The following is a 16,692-nucleotide window of genomic DNA, read 5'->3' on the forward strand; positions in this document are numbered from 1 at the left end:
CACGCCTGGTTCCTGGAGCAGCAGCAGGAACGCAGGGAATGCTCCGGTGACGTCAATGCTGACATTCACGGGCCCTGCCAAGCTCCCCGCCGCCACGGCTGCTCTCGACAGCTGACGTGGGGGCGAAAAGGGGCCACGAAGGTGGCTGGGGGCTGCGGCACGAAGACCCCTTCCCTCCCCCTTTGGAGGAGCAGCAAAAAATTCCGCACCGGGAGCTGGAAGGGTCCCAGGGAGATGCCAGCCCCACGAGCTGCCCTGGCAGGATTTGGCCCCAGGGACATTCCAGCCCCACGAGCTGCCCTGGCAGGATTTGGCCCCAGGGAGATGCCAGCCCCACCAGCTGCCCTGGCAGGATTTGGCCCCAGGGAGAAATTCCGCCGGTGCTGGCACAGCTGCCGCCCAGCACAGGGAAAAAGTTATTCCCAAGACCAACCGTGGTGCCAGGGCTGGGGACAGCCCCATCCACCCAACCGGTGGGACCCAGTCTCCAAGTGGTTTTAACTGGGACACCACCGAACATCCCACTCCTCCTCCGTGCCACTGGCTGCAGCCCCACCGCAAAAAAAACCCAAGGGGGTGACGAGCTCCGGGATACGGGCTGACTCGGCTCGCCCGGGGATGCTCGGCATCCATCCTGCTCCACCCTGGACCGCAGCCCATCCTGCCCCAGTGGTGCTGGGAGCGGCAGCTGCTTCCCAGCGGGATCCGGGGGCTGGCGTTGGTTTGGGGTCTTGCCCCAGAGCCCTCACCCAGCAGTGCATTAGGTATAATTAGCACGTTTTATAGCCGGGGAGCTCAGCCCCGAGGTCTGAGCCTCGTTAGCACCGAGGTTCTCGTGGCGGAAAAGGACCTTAATGAGTTTTTTTTCTTGGCAGTAAAATTCCTTGATAGGGCTCGAGCGCAACAAGGGATCGGGTGTGAAGCGACTGCCCCCGAGGTCAGGGCTCAGCGTGGGGAGCTGAACCCAGAAATTCCCAAATCATGGTCCCAATCCAGCTCTCCAATCCATTCCATTCCATTCCATTCCATTCCATTCCAATCCAATCCAATCCATAAAAAAAAAATATTGATTTGCAGCTCTCCCAAAAACCCAGGGGAGATGCTGACCCCCCCCAAAACACACCCCTACATCCCCCCTCCTGCCCTGGTCACTGGGGTCTCCACCAAAATCCTCCCTTCTTCGCTGACCGACGGTGCCGAACGGGCAAAGCATAATCCTACGGGAGCGCGGGGAAACTGAGGCACGGGGCGGCAAAGGGAGCCAAGGGCAGGGGGTCCCGAGAGGCAGCGACCCCTCACTTACCCACGGGGCTCGGGCAGGCTCCGTTCGTGTTGTTCAGGTCTCCCCCCAGCATCGCCCCTGCAAAGGAATTGGAAACATGGGGTCACTCGGGAAAAGGGGGAGCATCCCTCCTTTTTTTTTGGGGGGGGGGGGGCGGGGAGGAAGAGGGTGAGCACGAGGGAGGACGGCAGAGGAAAATGAGCGGTGTCGCCTTCCCAGGGGAGAGATTCCTTGGGCAAAATGAGCAGCGTTCCTGGTGATCAGGTTGGGAAACATTATCCAGGCGGATCCGTTTCCTTTGGGAACGAGCCAGGCGGCACAGGAGCCCGCTCCAAAGGAGGCGGCTGGGAAAACACTGCGGCTATTTTATTCCAAGCCCCCCTTTTGGGGGGGACACGGGGCTGGTGCTGCCGGGGAAGGCAGCCCCAGCAGCAAGACGTGAAACACTATCCACCCCATAATGTTCGCACCGAATGGAAACCAGCCCCGCGCTGCCAGGACGCCGCTACGATTCCGCCTCCCGCAGTCCCAACGCTTGGAAAAGCGCCGCTGCTCCCCGCTGGGCCGGGAAAAACCAGACCAGAGGCCTTTTTATCCCCCAGAAACTCAACGTTTTGCCTTGCCTGCAAGAAGGTTTTATTTTTTATTTTTATTTTTTATTCATTTTAACTTTTTTATAATTTTTTATATTTTTAAATTTTATTCTTTATTTTTTAAAATTTTAATTTTTCTTTTCTTTTCTTTTTTATATTTTTAAAGTTTATTTATTTACTTATTTATTTTTTCTTCGCTTTCTGTCTCGTTATTATTTCTGAAAGCCGCCTATTCACAACCCCGGGCTGCCTGGCCACACTGCGGCTGATGATTTCGGCCAACAGCCGGCAAGGAGGCTCCGGAGCTCCAACCGCAGTCATTCCGGAGCCCTGGCTAAGGGAACGAGGAGCCTCCAATCCCAAGTCCCACCTCTAACCGCTGCCCAACCCTTCTCCCCCCCCCCCCCAGATGGGGAAACCTGAGACAGAAATCTTTTTTTTGCCTTTTTTTTTTTTTTTTTTCCCCCAGCCCCCCAGCTCTGGGCTTTGGGCTTGCAGTGAGCCCCTGAAGTCGCCGTGCAGGGAAGCGTGGCTGCTTCCCACGTGGGCCCACTGTCAGGGATGCCGGACCACTGTCAGGGATGCCGGGCCACCTTCGGGGATGCTGGTGGTCCCCCAAATATCTGGCAGCTGGAAAAAAGGGCAAGGGGACCCCCAAAATGTGGCAGGTGCGGCGCTGCGGCAGCCGCCCTTTCTTCGAGGGGTGAGGATGCAAAGCCAGACATCCCAACGCCTCCCAAGTCCCGGAGAAGAGATTCCACTGGGATGTGGGGGCTGTGCCCTGCTGCAGGACCCCACTTGCCCCCTCAGACCCCAGTACTCCCCATTCCCAGCCCAATAAACCCCCTTGGCCACCCTTCTCCCGCGCCATCCCCCAGCAGACACTGACCCAACGCTCTGCTTGCATTTGCTTTGGAAACAACACCGCAGCTCAAGCGCATTGCTAAAAAAATATATATATATATAAAAAAGGAAAAAAAAAAATCCTTTTAACATGCCCTGGCTCCTATAAACAGGATTTCTTCCGTGTCCCAGGCAGCGAGTGAATGAGACGCAGATGGCCGGACTTGGAACACCTCTGCGCCTGCAACCGCAAAATTATCCCCCTTCGAACCACCGGTCCAGCGCCTTCTGCATTACAACGGCGTCTTTTTTTTTTTTTTTTCTTTTTTTCTTTTTTTTTATATGGCAGAGGGGCCTGCGAGAGGGCAGGGGAGATCCCTGCAGCCCTCCGTGCCCCGGGAGGGCTCCGCCGCCCAGCCTGGAGCAAGACGTTGCGCTTTGGGATCGGTCCTAGAGCAAAGCCCCCCCCCCGCCCCGGCTCAGGTCTGGGGGTCCTGGTACCCCAGTGCTTCCAGCTGGCAGTAAGCAACTAAACTGGCTTCAAACCACAAAAGCTCCTGTTGCATCCCAGCCCAGGCAACTCTCCCTGCTCACTCTGACCCTGGCGGCACCCCCCAGCCCCTCTCCCACCCCTCCAGCCCCTTTACAAAGCCCCCCCTGAGCACACACAGCCCGGCGCCCACCGCCCAGATGTCCGGGGAGGTCACTGTCACCAGGTTCTGCCTTTTGCAGCCCCTGCGATTTTGACAGACCATCTGTGACAACCGAAATAGCAGGCAGGGGCTTTCTGCACGCTATTATTATTTATGATCACACTGGGGGAGAGCCGGGCTGTGGTCACACGTCATGTCCCCCCCTCCTCCTCGCCGCTGCAGGGGACACGGGTGACAACCTGCCCTGCGCTACCCATGGCCGGTCCCTGCTGGAAACGAGACCGCTCCCTCGGATCTGTCAGCAGATCCGTATGAGTAATCGTTGGGTGACCAACTGCAACCAGCAGAGCCCGACTCACAGAAAAGCCCTTTTTAGGCAGCGGTCCCATGTCACCGGAGTGCCACCGGCGAGCGGGATGCTGGCAGCCACCCGGGATGCCGGCAGCCACCCCCAAGCCTGGGAACAGCGCCCGGGGTGACTCATCTCCTTGCGCTGCCCAACCTTGAAACAGATCCCTGCAGGGATCCAGCTCTCCAAAAGCCCTGGGTAAGGCCAGGGATGGGGGGAGGGGTGGGGGGGTCACCCCCAGTTTGGAGCCAAGGCACAAACTGGAGGCATTAACCTCCGGCAGGAGGGCTGGGATAAGCGACCCTGGCAGGATGCTCCTGCCACCCAGGGATGCAGGGATACATCCCAGCTCGGGGTGGGGGTGAACGGAAGCAGCAGGGGTGTCCCCTGTCCCCTGGGATGCCCCACGGAGGATGAGGAGGAGATGGGGTATGAAGGCTCCCGGCATCACTTACCTGCGCTGGCCGGTCTCTGCGGCAGCCCCGGGGACACGGTGTTTCTCTGCAGCGCCGGCTGCTGCGGCGAAAGGAGTCGGGGGTCCGTCAGCGAGGAGGTGACCAGGGACTGTGTCACCAGCGAGCTGCCCGGGTTGCTGAACTGCAGCGTGTTTTGGTTGGTCACCGGCACCGTCACCGGCATGGCGAAGTTCGGGGCGGGCACTGCGGACTGAACAGAGAGCAGGGGGGTAAAGGGGAGCAGGTGCCCCTCGGAGCAGGGAAGGGGGGGGGCGGTCCGCGCTTTGCAGGCTCGGAGCAAGGGCAGGACTGATCCTGCATCACGGCAGCAACACCCCACTGCTGAAAAAGAGGGGACAGCCCCGGGCCGCCCCCCCAAACCCCTCATTTCATTGCTGAGCTGCAGGGCTGTGCTTGCACCCTGCTTGTGCCGGCATCGGAGGGATGCGCTGGCATCGCGGAGGGATGCACCGGAGCTCAGAGCCCACCCGCGAAAACCGGGAAGAACAACCTGTCGTCAGCTCAGACATGTCAAAGCTTTGCAACCAGTCACTTTGGTCCCCATTTTCAGGCTGTATCTGGCCAGGGGTGGCTGGGAACACCCCCAAGCACGAAGGGGGGCAGCGGCACGGTGCCCTTCATCCCACCGCAGAGGCCAGGCAGCCCATTGGGATTTTACGAGGCTGGTCCTCATCCAGCGGGATGGGAAGGGCCTTCCCAATGAGCTGGCAGGGGATCACCGGTTGGGGCTGGCACTGCTGCTAGCGGCCGAGCATCTGGGAAAAGCTTGATTTTGCTCCCCACAGCCCTCGGGGGGGATGCTGGGATCCATCCTGGCTCCCCACAACCCCTGGGGGGGATGCTGGGATCCATACTGGCACCTCTGGGAGCTGCTGGGAAGGAGGAGGAGCTGACCCCAGGGAAGCAGAAGCATCGCCAAAGCCCTGTCCCTTGGCCACAGGTGGAGGAGCAGCTTCTTCCCCCCCCGCCCCGCCAGCGTCCCCGCTGGAGCCAGCCTCGCCGCGATTATCGCCTGTTTTATGTCACTGATTTGCTCTTCGTTAACCGGAGCAGGCACCTGCTTAGAGGCTTTAGCAGGGGCTTTGCCAAAGTCCCACTTTAATTTGCTCAGGGTTGGAGAGGCAGAGGTGGCCAGCGCTGAGTGGGACCAGTGGGGCTGGTGCTGGGACCCCAGCGAGGGCAGAGGGAGCTGAGCATCCCCCCCTGCAGCAGCGGGGTGGGGGCTGCTGCCCTGCACCCCCACCCCTGCTTCCAGAAAGCTGCTCCTAAATGGGGTGTTTTCCTTTTGGGGGTAAGAGGGGAGGCGGGGAGGAAGGAGTGGGTCGGTGCTCCCCCACGCCTCGCTGCTGGCAACCCTCCCCACCAGCCTCTCAAGGGCATCGTGTCCTTCAGAGACATCCCGTGGCTGCAGCCAAGCTCCCAGGACCCGGTTCTGAGCCTGCGCTGCGGCATCGCTCCGAGGGGACCGGGCTCGGCATCACTCCGAGGGGACCGGGCTCGGCATCGCTCCGAGGGAACCGGGCTCGGCATCGCTCCGAGGGGACCGGGCTCGGTGTTTCCCAGCCCTTCACACAGAGAAGCTGTAATGCAGCCAGCCCCCCCACCCCCACCCCAGCTTATTCTACACGGCTGCAAAACCCGGAGGAAGAAGGTTTCTCGGGCGTTGCACGAACGCCGAGGCAGTGTTGTGTAATAAATCACTGCAAATGCGTCTGCATGCGTGCACGTTCCCGGGAAGGGGAAGGGAAAAGCAAAGCTACCCCCCCCCCCCCCCTTCCCCGTGCATCGCATCTGAAGCAATAAATTTATCCTGTGATAAAGCCGGGAGGTTGAGGCACCCACCCAAGAGCAGAGTTTTTGCTTTTCAGCCGTATCTATCCCACTGCACCTTCAAAAAAAGCATCAGGCTGATGCAGCAAGATGCACACCCAAGCCACCAGCTACAAGGTCCCAGGTCCCCCCCACCCCTCCTCCCCCGCCCCCACCCAGGGAGGGCACTTAGGGAAGGCGGCTTGCACATCAGTCCAAAATCCAGGGGGGGGAGAAGATGCACACACCAGCCAAACCTCAACAATTTCTCTTTTCATGAAATGCCATCACAAACACCAAAGGCAGAAGCCACGCCGAGGCCTCTCTGCAGCAAATGAGGCTGTTGTTAAAGCTTCCCCGGCCGCCCAGTCTGGTTAGTTCCCGTCACACACAAAACCAACCCAGCTGGTTAACAAAAAAAAAAAAAAGGAAAAAAAAAAAAAAAAAAAGAAAAAAAAAAAAGCATCTTCTTCAACCGCACACACGCTCCACCGGCATTACTCGGTCCCTGGCTGCACAGGGAGGTTTAGTGGGGGAGCCAGATGCTACGCCCTGACTCCGAAGCGCTCAGCACCTGAATGTCACTGGCCAAAATGACTTTAGGGCACAGATTGCTCCTTTACGGCGTGGCTGGATGCTGCCTCCGGCAGTGGGAGCCTGCTCGGAGCCCCCCCTTTGCAGAAAAATACAGATGCTAAGCCATCCCTCTTTTCCGAGACTGTTTTGCACCCAGGAGAAAGCTCTCCTGGTTTTCCAACCTATTTTGCAAAGGTGGCAGGGCTTGTGCCAGGTGCTGGGGAGGGGGTGGCATGCCCAGCCACCATAGGTAAACCCTGGGGGGTGGAGAGCAGCCCCCCCATTAGCAAAAGCAGGGAGGAACCTCTGGGAGGAGGAGGCAGAGCCTCGCAGGAGCTAATCCTGCACTAAGCCCACCTCGCAGGGCTGGGCTTGCTGTCCCAGCATCGCTGCGAGCCACCAGCACCACCTGCATCCCGTGTCACCTCCCCTCCCCGAGATACAGGGGATGGAGCTGTGGATTTGGGGGTCCTCGGGAGGCTCCCTGCCAAGTCAGCAGGATAAAAAGCCGTGGGTTTCGCAAGACTTTATTCTCTAGAAAAGCCAGAATTTTAACTTGGGGGGGCTTGCAAAGCCCAGAAGAGCAGATTTGGGGTTTGTGGATGTTTTTTTTTGGTGGGGGGTGGTGTAATTTTTTGCATCCAGCCCTTGGAAAGGAGCCTCCCTCCTGCCGCTGGATGGCTGCGGTGACTCGGGGCTAATCCCTCCGGAGGAGCCTTGCCTGCATCCCTAGTCCCTGCTCCCTTGAACTAACAACTAATTTGAAACGTGTCCCCCTCCTCCTCCCGTCTCCTGACACAAATCCCTTTTCAGCGCTGTCCTGATGCCACCCCAGTGACGGCTCCGGGATCACGGGCTAAAACCTCCCTGGATTTCTGCCACGGCCACCAGCTGCCCCCGAAGGGCTCGGTGGATTTGGGGGGAATTAATGCGGAATAGCCCAAACCGGGCTGAGTCTTGCAGGGATGCGAGGGGCCGGCACCTGCTGCCGGCTTTGCATGAAGGCTGGGGTCTTAACCCAGGTGAAAATCCTTTTTTTTGGGGGGGAAAAGGAGATGCTCATCCAGTATTTGCAGCAAAGCAGGGGAGAAGAGCATCCTCCTGCGCTGGCTGGCTGGAGCCAAGGAGGCTCAGGAATGCCGGAGCTGATGGGAACAGATTTCCCAAGGGATTTCCCTGCTTCTCCGGGTGGGATACAAGAGGGACCCTCAAGGTCCCCTGGTGCATCTCACCCGTCAGCCCCGGGGTACATTCGGGGCTGCGCGCATCGGCTCCCAAGGCACAGCACGGCTCCGAAGCAAAGCCATGCAAAATCTACCCTCCCCCCCATCACCCGGAGGCATCCGGGGAGGGGAAAAAGGGGGGGGCTGCAGACCACCAGCTACTCACTGCGAGCCGGTAACTCTGCATCATTTTATCAAACTCCTCATCAATCTTTTTATATTTCTCTTCCGTCTGCGGGGTCAACGCAAACACTTCATCCCCTTCTGGGCTCTCGCACTCCCTGTGCTTCTTGTTCAGCGCCTGTTACGTTTGGGGGGGACGGGACACGGTGGGGGGGGGGGTGTCGGGGAGGGATGAGGTTGGGGGGAGATTGAACGGAAGAAAAAACAAACAAAAAAAAAATCTAATGAAGGTTTTCCAGCCAAGGGGCAGGTACTTACACCGTATCGTTTGAACAGGATATCCAGATCCTCACTGCCTTTACGGTATTTATCCTCCATCAAGGGGCTCTGGTCTATCGAGTCATCGCCGTCGGGCTCCGGGCTGTCACAGCCGTTAAAACCTTTCTTTCTTAACGTCTGAAAACACAACCGGGATAGTTTGAGATCTGGGAATGGGGGTGGGGAACATGGGAAGCCCCCCCCGGACCAACGAGGACTTGCCCTTGGCACGAGGTGATGCCAAGATGGCGTTGAGCGTAATGGGGTTACAAAGTCAGGATCGGGCCCTCGGGTTTTGATGCCGGGGTGTCTTTAATCCCGAAATGACACCGTGGGGATGGACAGAGAGAAACCACTTTGTTTTTCGAAGGAGCTGTTTACACCAGAGCCGAATTTGGCCCCCGGACCAGCTCAGACGCATCCGTCACCTGCAATTCCTACGGCGACAAGGAGGGGAAATCAACCTGCAAGAGATCTGCTCACCGGCTAAAAAGAGGGTAAAACCTTCTCACCGATCAAAATCAATAAAAAGACAAAGAAAAGCCAAAATAAACAGCGAAGCGTGGGTTGTTCCCCCCCCCTGCCCCCAACCAGGGGGGCAAACCCCAGGGCAGGACCAGCGGAGATGCCGGGCGCTGCTGCGGGGCGAAGGATGCGACATCTCATCCTTCCTCCGCAGGAGCCGGGTTATCCCACCCTGGACCTACGGATGAAACCCCCCAAAAAAGTTCCTCTTCTCGTGCTCAGTAGCCAATTTGCAGATTGTGTTCGGCAGGCACATTTAATTTTGTTGAAAATATTTCAAAATACCCAAAGCAATTAGGCATTATTCTGGAACCAATGCTTGCCAATTGATTATTTTTTTTCCCCCCGAAGTCGAAGCTACAGAATTTCCTGGAAGTCTTGGTCTCCTTTCATGCCAAATTCAGCAGGGGAGGGGGGGGGGGGGAGAAAAAAAAAAGAAAAAAAAAAAAAAATAAGAGCCTTTTGACAATTCTCCTCTGCCTTCCTAAACAATAATAAACATAAATATTTGGAGGGGAAAACGTATCCTGGAGTGGCTCTTCGCCTACCTGTGAGCTTTGGGAAACGTGGAGCTGGCAGGGGAACTTTTGCCGGAGCAGATAAAATCCGGCACCGCACGGCTCTGCCGCATCCCGCCCCGCGGTGGATGCCTGTACCCGGCAAGCAACAGGCACCAACCCCATCCCCCAGCCCGTTCTGCCATCCAGCTGAAGCTTTTCACCATCTTTTTAATTAAAACGACTCCTTGGCGGGGGCGATTTGAACGCTCATTACGTAGCCTTAATCCACCGAGGGGAAAAAATCCTCATCCCCATCCAGCATCCAAGGGCTCGGGCTTGCGCTTGACCACGGTGCCACCGTTTGGTGTCACCAATAATTCCTGCCACCTAATAATTATCACCTAATTACCTGCTAATAACTCCTGGTATTCCCTAATTCCTGTTCTTTACTGTCTCTTTATATAGAGAAAGAATCCGAGTCCTTGGCACCAACAGGAGGTTCCCAGGGCTTTTTCCGCAGGTTCCCGAGGATTTTTCCCTATTATTTTTCTATTCTTGTCCGTGTCCTTGTTTCTTTTTAGAACGGACCAAAAAAAGGAACAGGTGCTGCCGGTGGGGAAGGAACATTTTTTTCTTTTTTCAGTTCTTTTTTTTTTTTTTTTTTTTTTCCCTGAAACCTTTTGTTTTGCCGATGCGGATGAAAGACGGAAAGTTGAGTTTTAATTTAAAAACAAAACAAACCAAAAAGTTTTTTCCTCCTCCTCTTTCTCTTTCAGAGGTAACGTAGGAAAAAGTTGTTCCATGAGCATGGATGGGCATGAGCATCCGTGAGCAGGGATAATGCCGGGTTTCCTTCAGGCGCGTGCAAAGGGTACCAGCTGGGGAGATTCTCCGGTGTCTTATAGGGGGCTGTGCCCACCTCGCAGCGGGTCTATTTGCACGGAGAGTTGCTGGATCGCTCCCATCCCTGCTTGGGAGACATGAAGGCAATCCCTCGCATCCCTGGAAGCTCTTCCCCTCTGCCTACGGGTTTGGGAATCGTATGGCTGGACAAGCATCCCCCCAGGACCCTCGAAGAAAGGAACCTCAAAAGTGAATTTTCGAGAGGTTTCAGCCAAGCAACGACATCCTTCTCCTTCCTAAACAGCGTTTTGCCATTTCTGAGTCCGCACGAAACCATCCAGGGGGGTCAATCCCTCAAAACCTCCGCCGAGGAAAGTGGAGAGAGCCCCCAGCCCGCTCCAAGCCCCTCGCAGCATCACCCCCTGCTGCATTCCCCACCTCCCACCCCCACGGCTCTAAAACATTCGGTGTCTAATCCAGCTCCAACTGAGCAGCTCGGTCTCTTCCCCCTCCCCGGCCACCAAGTTCATAAAATTAGTCGGAATTTAATTATCTTTGAGACCCGGCACCTCCTTGCCCAGTTCGGTCGGCAGCATCCCGAGCCGCCCCGAGTGGCCACGGTGCCACCATCCCCACCAGGTTGGATAAAATCCCTGCCGGGTTGTCTGCAGGGATGGGAAGCACCGGTGGCGGTGGGTGACCGGGACCTGAGTGGCAGCAGGACACGAGCCAAAGCTTGGGGACAACAAAATGCCATTACCAGCCACACCAGCAGTGCCTGCTGGGTTTTCCAATATTTTTTTTTTTTTTAAATGAAAAAAACCTGTGCATCCCACGTTTTGACAAGGTGGTGGGAAAGGAAAACAATCCTGCTGGAGCGAGAAGCGAATCCCAAGGATTCCCCACTTTCAGGATCTCTGCAGAGTCTCGGAGAGAAGAGCCTTCCTCCTCATCCCTCCTCATTCCCATTCCCAGGGGAAAACCAGAAGAGGCACGAAACCATTTTGCCACTGGGTTGCACCCAGCGGCACACAACTATTTTTTTTTTTTTTTGGCTAAAACAGCTTTAAAATCAATTCCTTTGGAGCAGAGAATTTTCCACGGAGAAAACCAGGGTGAGAACTTCACGTTGGCAAAAAAAAACCCCACCTGCCCATCCCCCCACGGCAGGACCTGCTGCAGGTCCCGCTCTTCCAGGCAATGTTCCCAGTCCGGTGATTCCCGGCTCATATGGGAGCAGAATTCCAGCCGGAAAAGGGAAATGCAGAACATGTGAGACGAAAGGATGCTCCGTCAGGATGCGGTTGACTTTCCTTAGAGGAGGGAGACTCCATCACCCCAGGCTTTGGGGAAGTCTGGATGAGGATGAGGATGGGGATGAGGATGAGGATGAGGGGGATGAGGGGGAAGATGGGGATGGGATGGGGATGGGGATGGGGGGAAGATGAGGATGAGGATGACGATGAGGGGGAAGATGAGGAAGAGGATGAGGATGAGGGTGAGGATGAGGGTGAGGATGAGGGTGAGGATGAGGGTGAGGATGAGGGTGAGGATGAGGGTGAGGGGGGAAGATGTGGCACTTTGCCACCTCCCCGGCATCCCACCAAACACCTGATGTTACGCACCCTGGGGAATGACGATCCCAGGAAGGAGAATTAGGGGGCCAAAAAAAAAAAAAAAAAAAATAAAAATCAGCCCCCTCCAGGACAGGCAGCCAAGGAAAGAAATTGCTGTGTGACTTTAAGTGGCTCTGGAGCATCCCTGTGCCCAGCTCTGCTCCCGTCCAAGTCCCTTATCAGAAGCTGGCACGTCAGCCGGGCTGCGAGGAAACAAGAAGCGACAGCGAGGAGCAAAGCCGGCGTGATCCCAGCCCGGGCGCGCACGTGGCACCCAGCGTGCCTGTCTGGGGGCCTCAGCTGTCCCCCGCCTGATTAAGGAAACCCCCCTCCCTGCATTAGGAGAGATTTGTTCAGACTTAAAAGCTTGCAGTGGCCCAGACTCTGCCGGGCACGGAGGGAGCCGCAGGGGTTGGGTGGATGAATCCCACTCCCGACAGCCGCTGCTGATCCTGGAAAGATGGAGGTGGTCCCACAGGGGGTGGTCCCCAAAAGGCACCTGGGGTGCTGAGCCCCTCCTGAACCGGGGTTGGGTACACTCATCCCAGAACTTCTCCTTAAATATCCAGGGGGATCATCCCTGGGCACATCCAGGGGGGTGAACCCCTCAAGGGCATCACTGTGCAGCATGTGATGGGGTGCCCCCCGTGCCCCCCACGGACAACACCTCCCCAGGATGAAATAAAAAAATGGGATCTCCTGTTTACCATTGTTTTAGGACCTAATTTGAACAGACCAGCCCGTACCACCTGGAGCTGGTGGTACCAGCATCCTTGGTCCCAGGAACCTCCCCCCCGCAGTCGCAGCCGGGAGAGGAGCCCCCGGCTCGGCCAAGCCTCCGGAGCCACCGCTCGCTCCTTCTCCACCAGGAAAATGAAATCAAGAGGTTTCTGCCTTGATTCACCCAGGTCCTTGTTGCTCCTCATCCCTTCTGAGATGCTCCGGCAGAGAGGGGCCACGAGTGGGGCAGGGAAGGCAGGTTCGCGCAGCAGCCCCTTCAAATCCCCTCAAATCCTACTTGGTAGCAAATTCACAAGCTTGTGCTTTCACAGCTCTGGAAATTGCTGCTGGGGAAGCTTCCAGGGTGTGAAGATACTCTTAGAGGAGTCAAGGTCAACTGGGAGCCACCAAGAAACAGGAGATAAACTGGGTCCGTGCGTGGTGGGGGCAAAGCTGGGCTGGTGGGTCCTGCCCTGGGCTTGGGGGGAGATGGACATCAGCCCCAGGACCACGAGCAGTCTCCCAGGGGCAGTACAAACCAGCAAAAAACTTAGAGGAGCCCTAATCCTGCTCCAAGACAAGATGAGGACCAGGAGGGATGCTCCAGCAAACTCCAAACCTGCACGTACTGCGGCGCATTTCGCTCTGAGGTGGCTCTGCCAGCAAGACGTGCCCAGCCCGGCGTGTTTGGGCTCTTTTTCTTGCCATCCACCAATATCCTTCCGTTCCCGATGTTCCTCTCCTCGCCTTTGGATGCAGATCCAGCTTTTCATGTGGTGCAAACACAGTTATTTCTTTGGGTGCCAAGGACTGCATGTAACTTGTCGGCTGGGGAGTGTTTGCATCTTGGACCATAAGGGAACAGAGAACGCTGCCCAAAATGTTTACGGTATTTTGAGGCCAAGATAAATCTGTTTGCCGGCGCGAGCGCCGCAGCCTGAGCATCCCAGAGAGGCTGGGTGAGGTTGTGCTGAGCAGCACAGCAGGGAACCGCGCCGGCAAAACCCCGGCAGTTTCACGGTGGATGAACACTCCTGGGCTCCAAAGAGCCAAAAAAATAAGACATTTTGGCACCATTTCCAAGGCCCCTAACGCAACTGTGCATTGGCAGAACAGAACCCCCCCAAACCCTGGTGAGGGCAGGGTGGTGCTTGGCCATGGTTCAATCTAATTCTGCGGCGGCAGCACGTCGGTGGGCAGCCAGTGAGGTGAAAACCTTGAGTGCAAACCTCTCGAAAAGATGCGTTTCACGGAGTCAAAAAATAAAAAAAAAAAAGGGAAAAAAAAAGGAAAAAAAAAAAAGGGAAAGAAAAAAAGAAAAAACAAAAAGGAAAAAAATAAAAAAGATTGAGGAGGTAGGTTAGAGTTTTTTGGGTTTTTTTCCTTCTCCTTCATGGAAACAAAGCCTGAGCGCTGCCCAAAAGGGATTCAAAGGCAGAAGCAGCGCAGCCCGTGCGGCAGGCGTTAATTGGTGCCCACCTGTACTGTCAATAATTAGCCAGCCATGCCATAATTAGCCAACCATGCCTCTCACTTGCCCGGGTGTAAAGGCAGCTGCCCACACGCTGAAGAGCGATAACCGAGCGGCTCCGGGGGTGGCTGGGGGAGGGGATGTGACCGATGGCCAAGGTGCCGCTGGCATCCTCCTGCCGGCCAAATGTGCCGCGCTCGAACCCGGCGATGCTCTGCCAGCACCGGGGCGTGAGGACAAAGCAGCGGGGAGAGCCAGCGTGGCGTCACCCACAGCAACTGGTGGCCAAGCATCTCCTGCGATGCTCTGGCTGGGGAGCGCAGCCCTGGCGCCAGCGAGGGTCGGATGCGGTGCTGGGGTGGGTCAGGCTGGACCCACCATCCTCGGAGAGCCACAAAATGCAGGGGGACAAGGTTTGGTCAGCCCCACCCAGCTGTGAGGTTGCCGTGCTATGGACCAGAGGCACAACCCCGGGAGATGCCTCCAAAACCATCCCGCGGTTGGCCTGCGCCACGGGCAAGCCCCAAAGCACACACCCCCTCGATTTTAGGGCAGTAAATCAACACAGGACTCGAGACAGCTTCAAACTTTCCAACTCCACCATCCAGACTGGTGGCCAACCAAGATACAAACTGGGCCAACAAGGCGCAAAATCAGGTTGACACCGAGCGCCGGTGATCTGCTCGCTCCCATCCCCACCCACCCCAGCCTCTTGCATCCACCCGCGGTGCCGGAGCCGACCCTGGCTCCACCATCCCGGCAAAGCCGGGGAGAGGACAGGTGGCCTCACCTCGATGATGTCCGCGTTGGTCCGGCTCTCGTGGGGCTCGTTGTACTCGGTGTACTTGAGCAGCACCTTGTCCATGTCGGTGCTGGCATACTGGAACAGCTTGTTGGAGTGGTTGAAGATGATCAAGGCGATCTCGCAGTCGCACAGGACGCTCAGCTCGTAGGCTTTCTTCATCAAGCCAAATTTGCGCTTCGTGAAGGTCACCTGAAAGCAAGGAGGACAAGGTCAGGAGCCGGGGCCAGGCTGCCACAGACCCGACGCCTCCCGGAGAAAACTGGGATGGACCACTGGAAGGAAGAAGAAAAGGAATGGGAGGGCAGAGGGGATCTTCTGGCCTCAGTTTCCCCAGCTGGACAACCACCCCGAGCCCTCCTCTCTCACCTCCCTCTCCCAACCGGCTCAGAGCGCTGCCTATTTTGGGATCCTCCAAAAGCAGACACTTCCCAAGCACAAAGATGATTATCAGCCTTGGAAATCACATATTGCCAAATCAAGAGAAAATAAATTTCAGCAAAATCCCCAGCCGAGCCACCATCTGGCCGGGGGCTGTGGGTTGTTGGGGTTTGGTTTTTTTTTTAAAAAAAAGTTGAATATTCAAGTGGTGGAGGAGATCTTGTCTTTGCTCGCTGAGGCAGCGCTGCAAGCAGCCGACCCTGGGAGCTGCAGAGCCGAAGCCACCCGGGGTGCTGCTCCGCACCGCTCGCCCACCCATCCCCCACCCGCTCTCCTGCATCCCAGCACCCGCTTTCTTGGGGGGCTTCCCCACAGGCACCCTGAGCCCCCCGCGCCGGCTGCCCGACCTCCCTCCTGCTGTCCCCATCACCCTGTCGGGGCATTTTTCCGCATCACCTGCCCTGCCGGGGTCACCGCACCGTGCCTGCATCCCCCATCCTCCCAACCTGTCATTAGAGCTGTCAGCTAACGGGGAGGCATCTTTTGCCGGCCAGATCCTGGCTGGGGAAGAGGGATGGAGCTGGGGGCGGGGGGGAGGGGGGGCTCCAAACCCCTCTCCAGATGCCAGGCAGATGTTGGGCTGCATTTCCCAGCCCACGCTCGGCTCTCGCCGCCACCGCTCCTAACGGGACCCAGCTGGTGGGGAGGGAGCTGCTTTGGGGTTCTCCATCCCGGCTGCATCCCCCCAAGAAACTGCAGCCAGCCCCCCAAGGAACCGCAGCCAGCCCCCCAAGAAACCCAGCACGCTGCTGGGGAAAGGCGCAATGCTTGGCCAATGCCCTCAGCGAAAAATAATAATAAAAAAAGGAAAATTAAAGGCAGGGAGGTCACTGCTTTTGCTTTCAGCGTTGCCCTCGGGGGGGGGGTGGTGGTGGTGGTGGTGGTGACGCAGCAGCAGCCCGGGGAAGGGCTGGAGATGAGCTGAGATGCCCCCGGGGTGTGAAGAGCTGCTCCATCACCGCGTGCGCGCACGGGAGGGCTCGACCCCACTTAGGGCTTCAGCCACCGCATCGATTTTGCAGCCGAAGGGCTTTAATGCGCAGCGTTGAGGGAGGAGAGCGAAGCAGGTTGCTGCCTTCGCCCAGCTCGAGTTAGTGGTGTTAGAGCTACGGCCCGAAAAGCTTAACCTGGAGCTTTCCCCATCCCAGCATCACCGCCACGCTGCCACCAGTGGTACCCAGCACCGAGGTCCTGCACCCAGCGCCGAGCATCCCCGGCGATGGAGCCGCATCCCTCCGTGCGGCGGGAGGGCAGCGCGGGGGCAGCCCCAGGCGCACACGGTGTGGGGAGCTGCCCACCCCTCGCCACCATCTCCTAGAGATGATTAAGCAGTAACGAGATTCGGCTTTAATCACCTCATCCCCTGGAAAGTGCCGGGCTGGCACCCCGCGCCGCTGCTCCCCGCCACGTGCGCCCGCTCGCGCCGCGGTCAGGCTGCAAGTGCCGGCGCTCACGTTGCCAGCGCTGCGTCGCGAATTCAGTGACTCAAGGGCCAGCAGCGGTGTCATCAGCAATCCCCTCCCTGGTGG

At 57.4% G+C, this 16,692-nt stretch overlaps 1 protein-coding gene across 12 annotated transcripts in view; it reads right to left on the reverse strand.

Annotated features, from left to right (window-relative positions):
- MEF2D (myocyte enhancer factor 2D) overlaps positions 1–16,692 on the reverse strand; it is a 95,751-nt gene that overhangs the window by 11,906 nt on the left and 67,153 nt on the right. For all 12 annotated transcript variants that reach the window (XM_037370978.1, XM_037370982.1, XM_037370981.1 and 9 more), the window contains 4 exons: positions 14,711–14,914; positions 8,246–8,383; positions 4,176–4,386; positions 1,304–1,360 (listed from right to left, as the gene is read on the reverse strand). In XM_037370978.1, coding sequence (XP_037226875.1) covers positions 1,304–1,360; positions 4,176–4,386; positions 8,246–8,383; positions 14,711–14,914 — 610 coding nt within the window. The remainder of the gene's footprint in view (positions 1–1,303; positions 1,361–4,175; positions 4,387–8,245; positions 8,384–14,710; positions 14,915–16,692) is intronic.

Source organism: Falco rusticolus, chromosome 19 (genome assembly GCF_015220075.1).
Source record: "Falco rusticolus isolate bFalRus1 chromosome 19, bFalRus1.pri, whole genome shotgun sequence".
In the NCBI taxonomy this organism is placed as follows: Eukaryota; Metazoa; Chordata; class Aves; order Falconiformes; family Falconidae; genus Falco; species Falco rusticolus.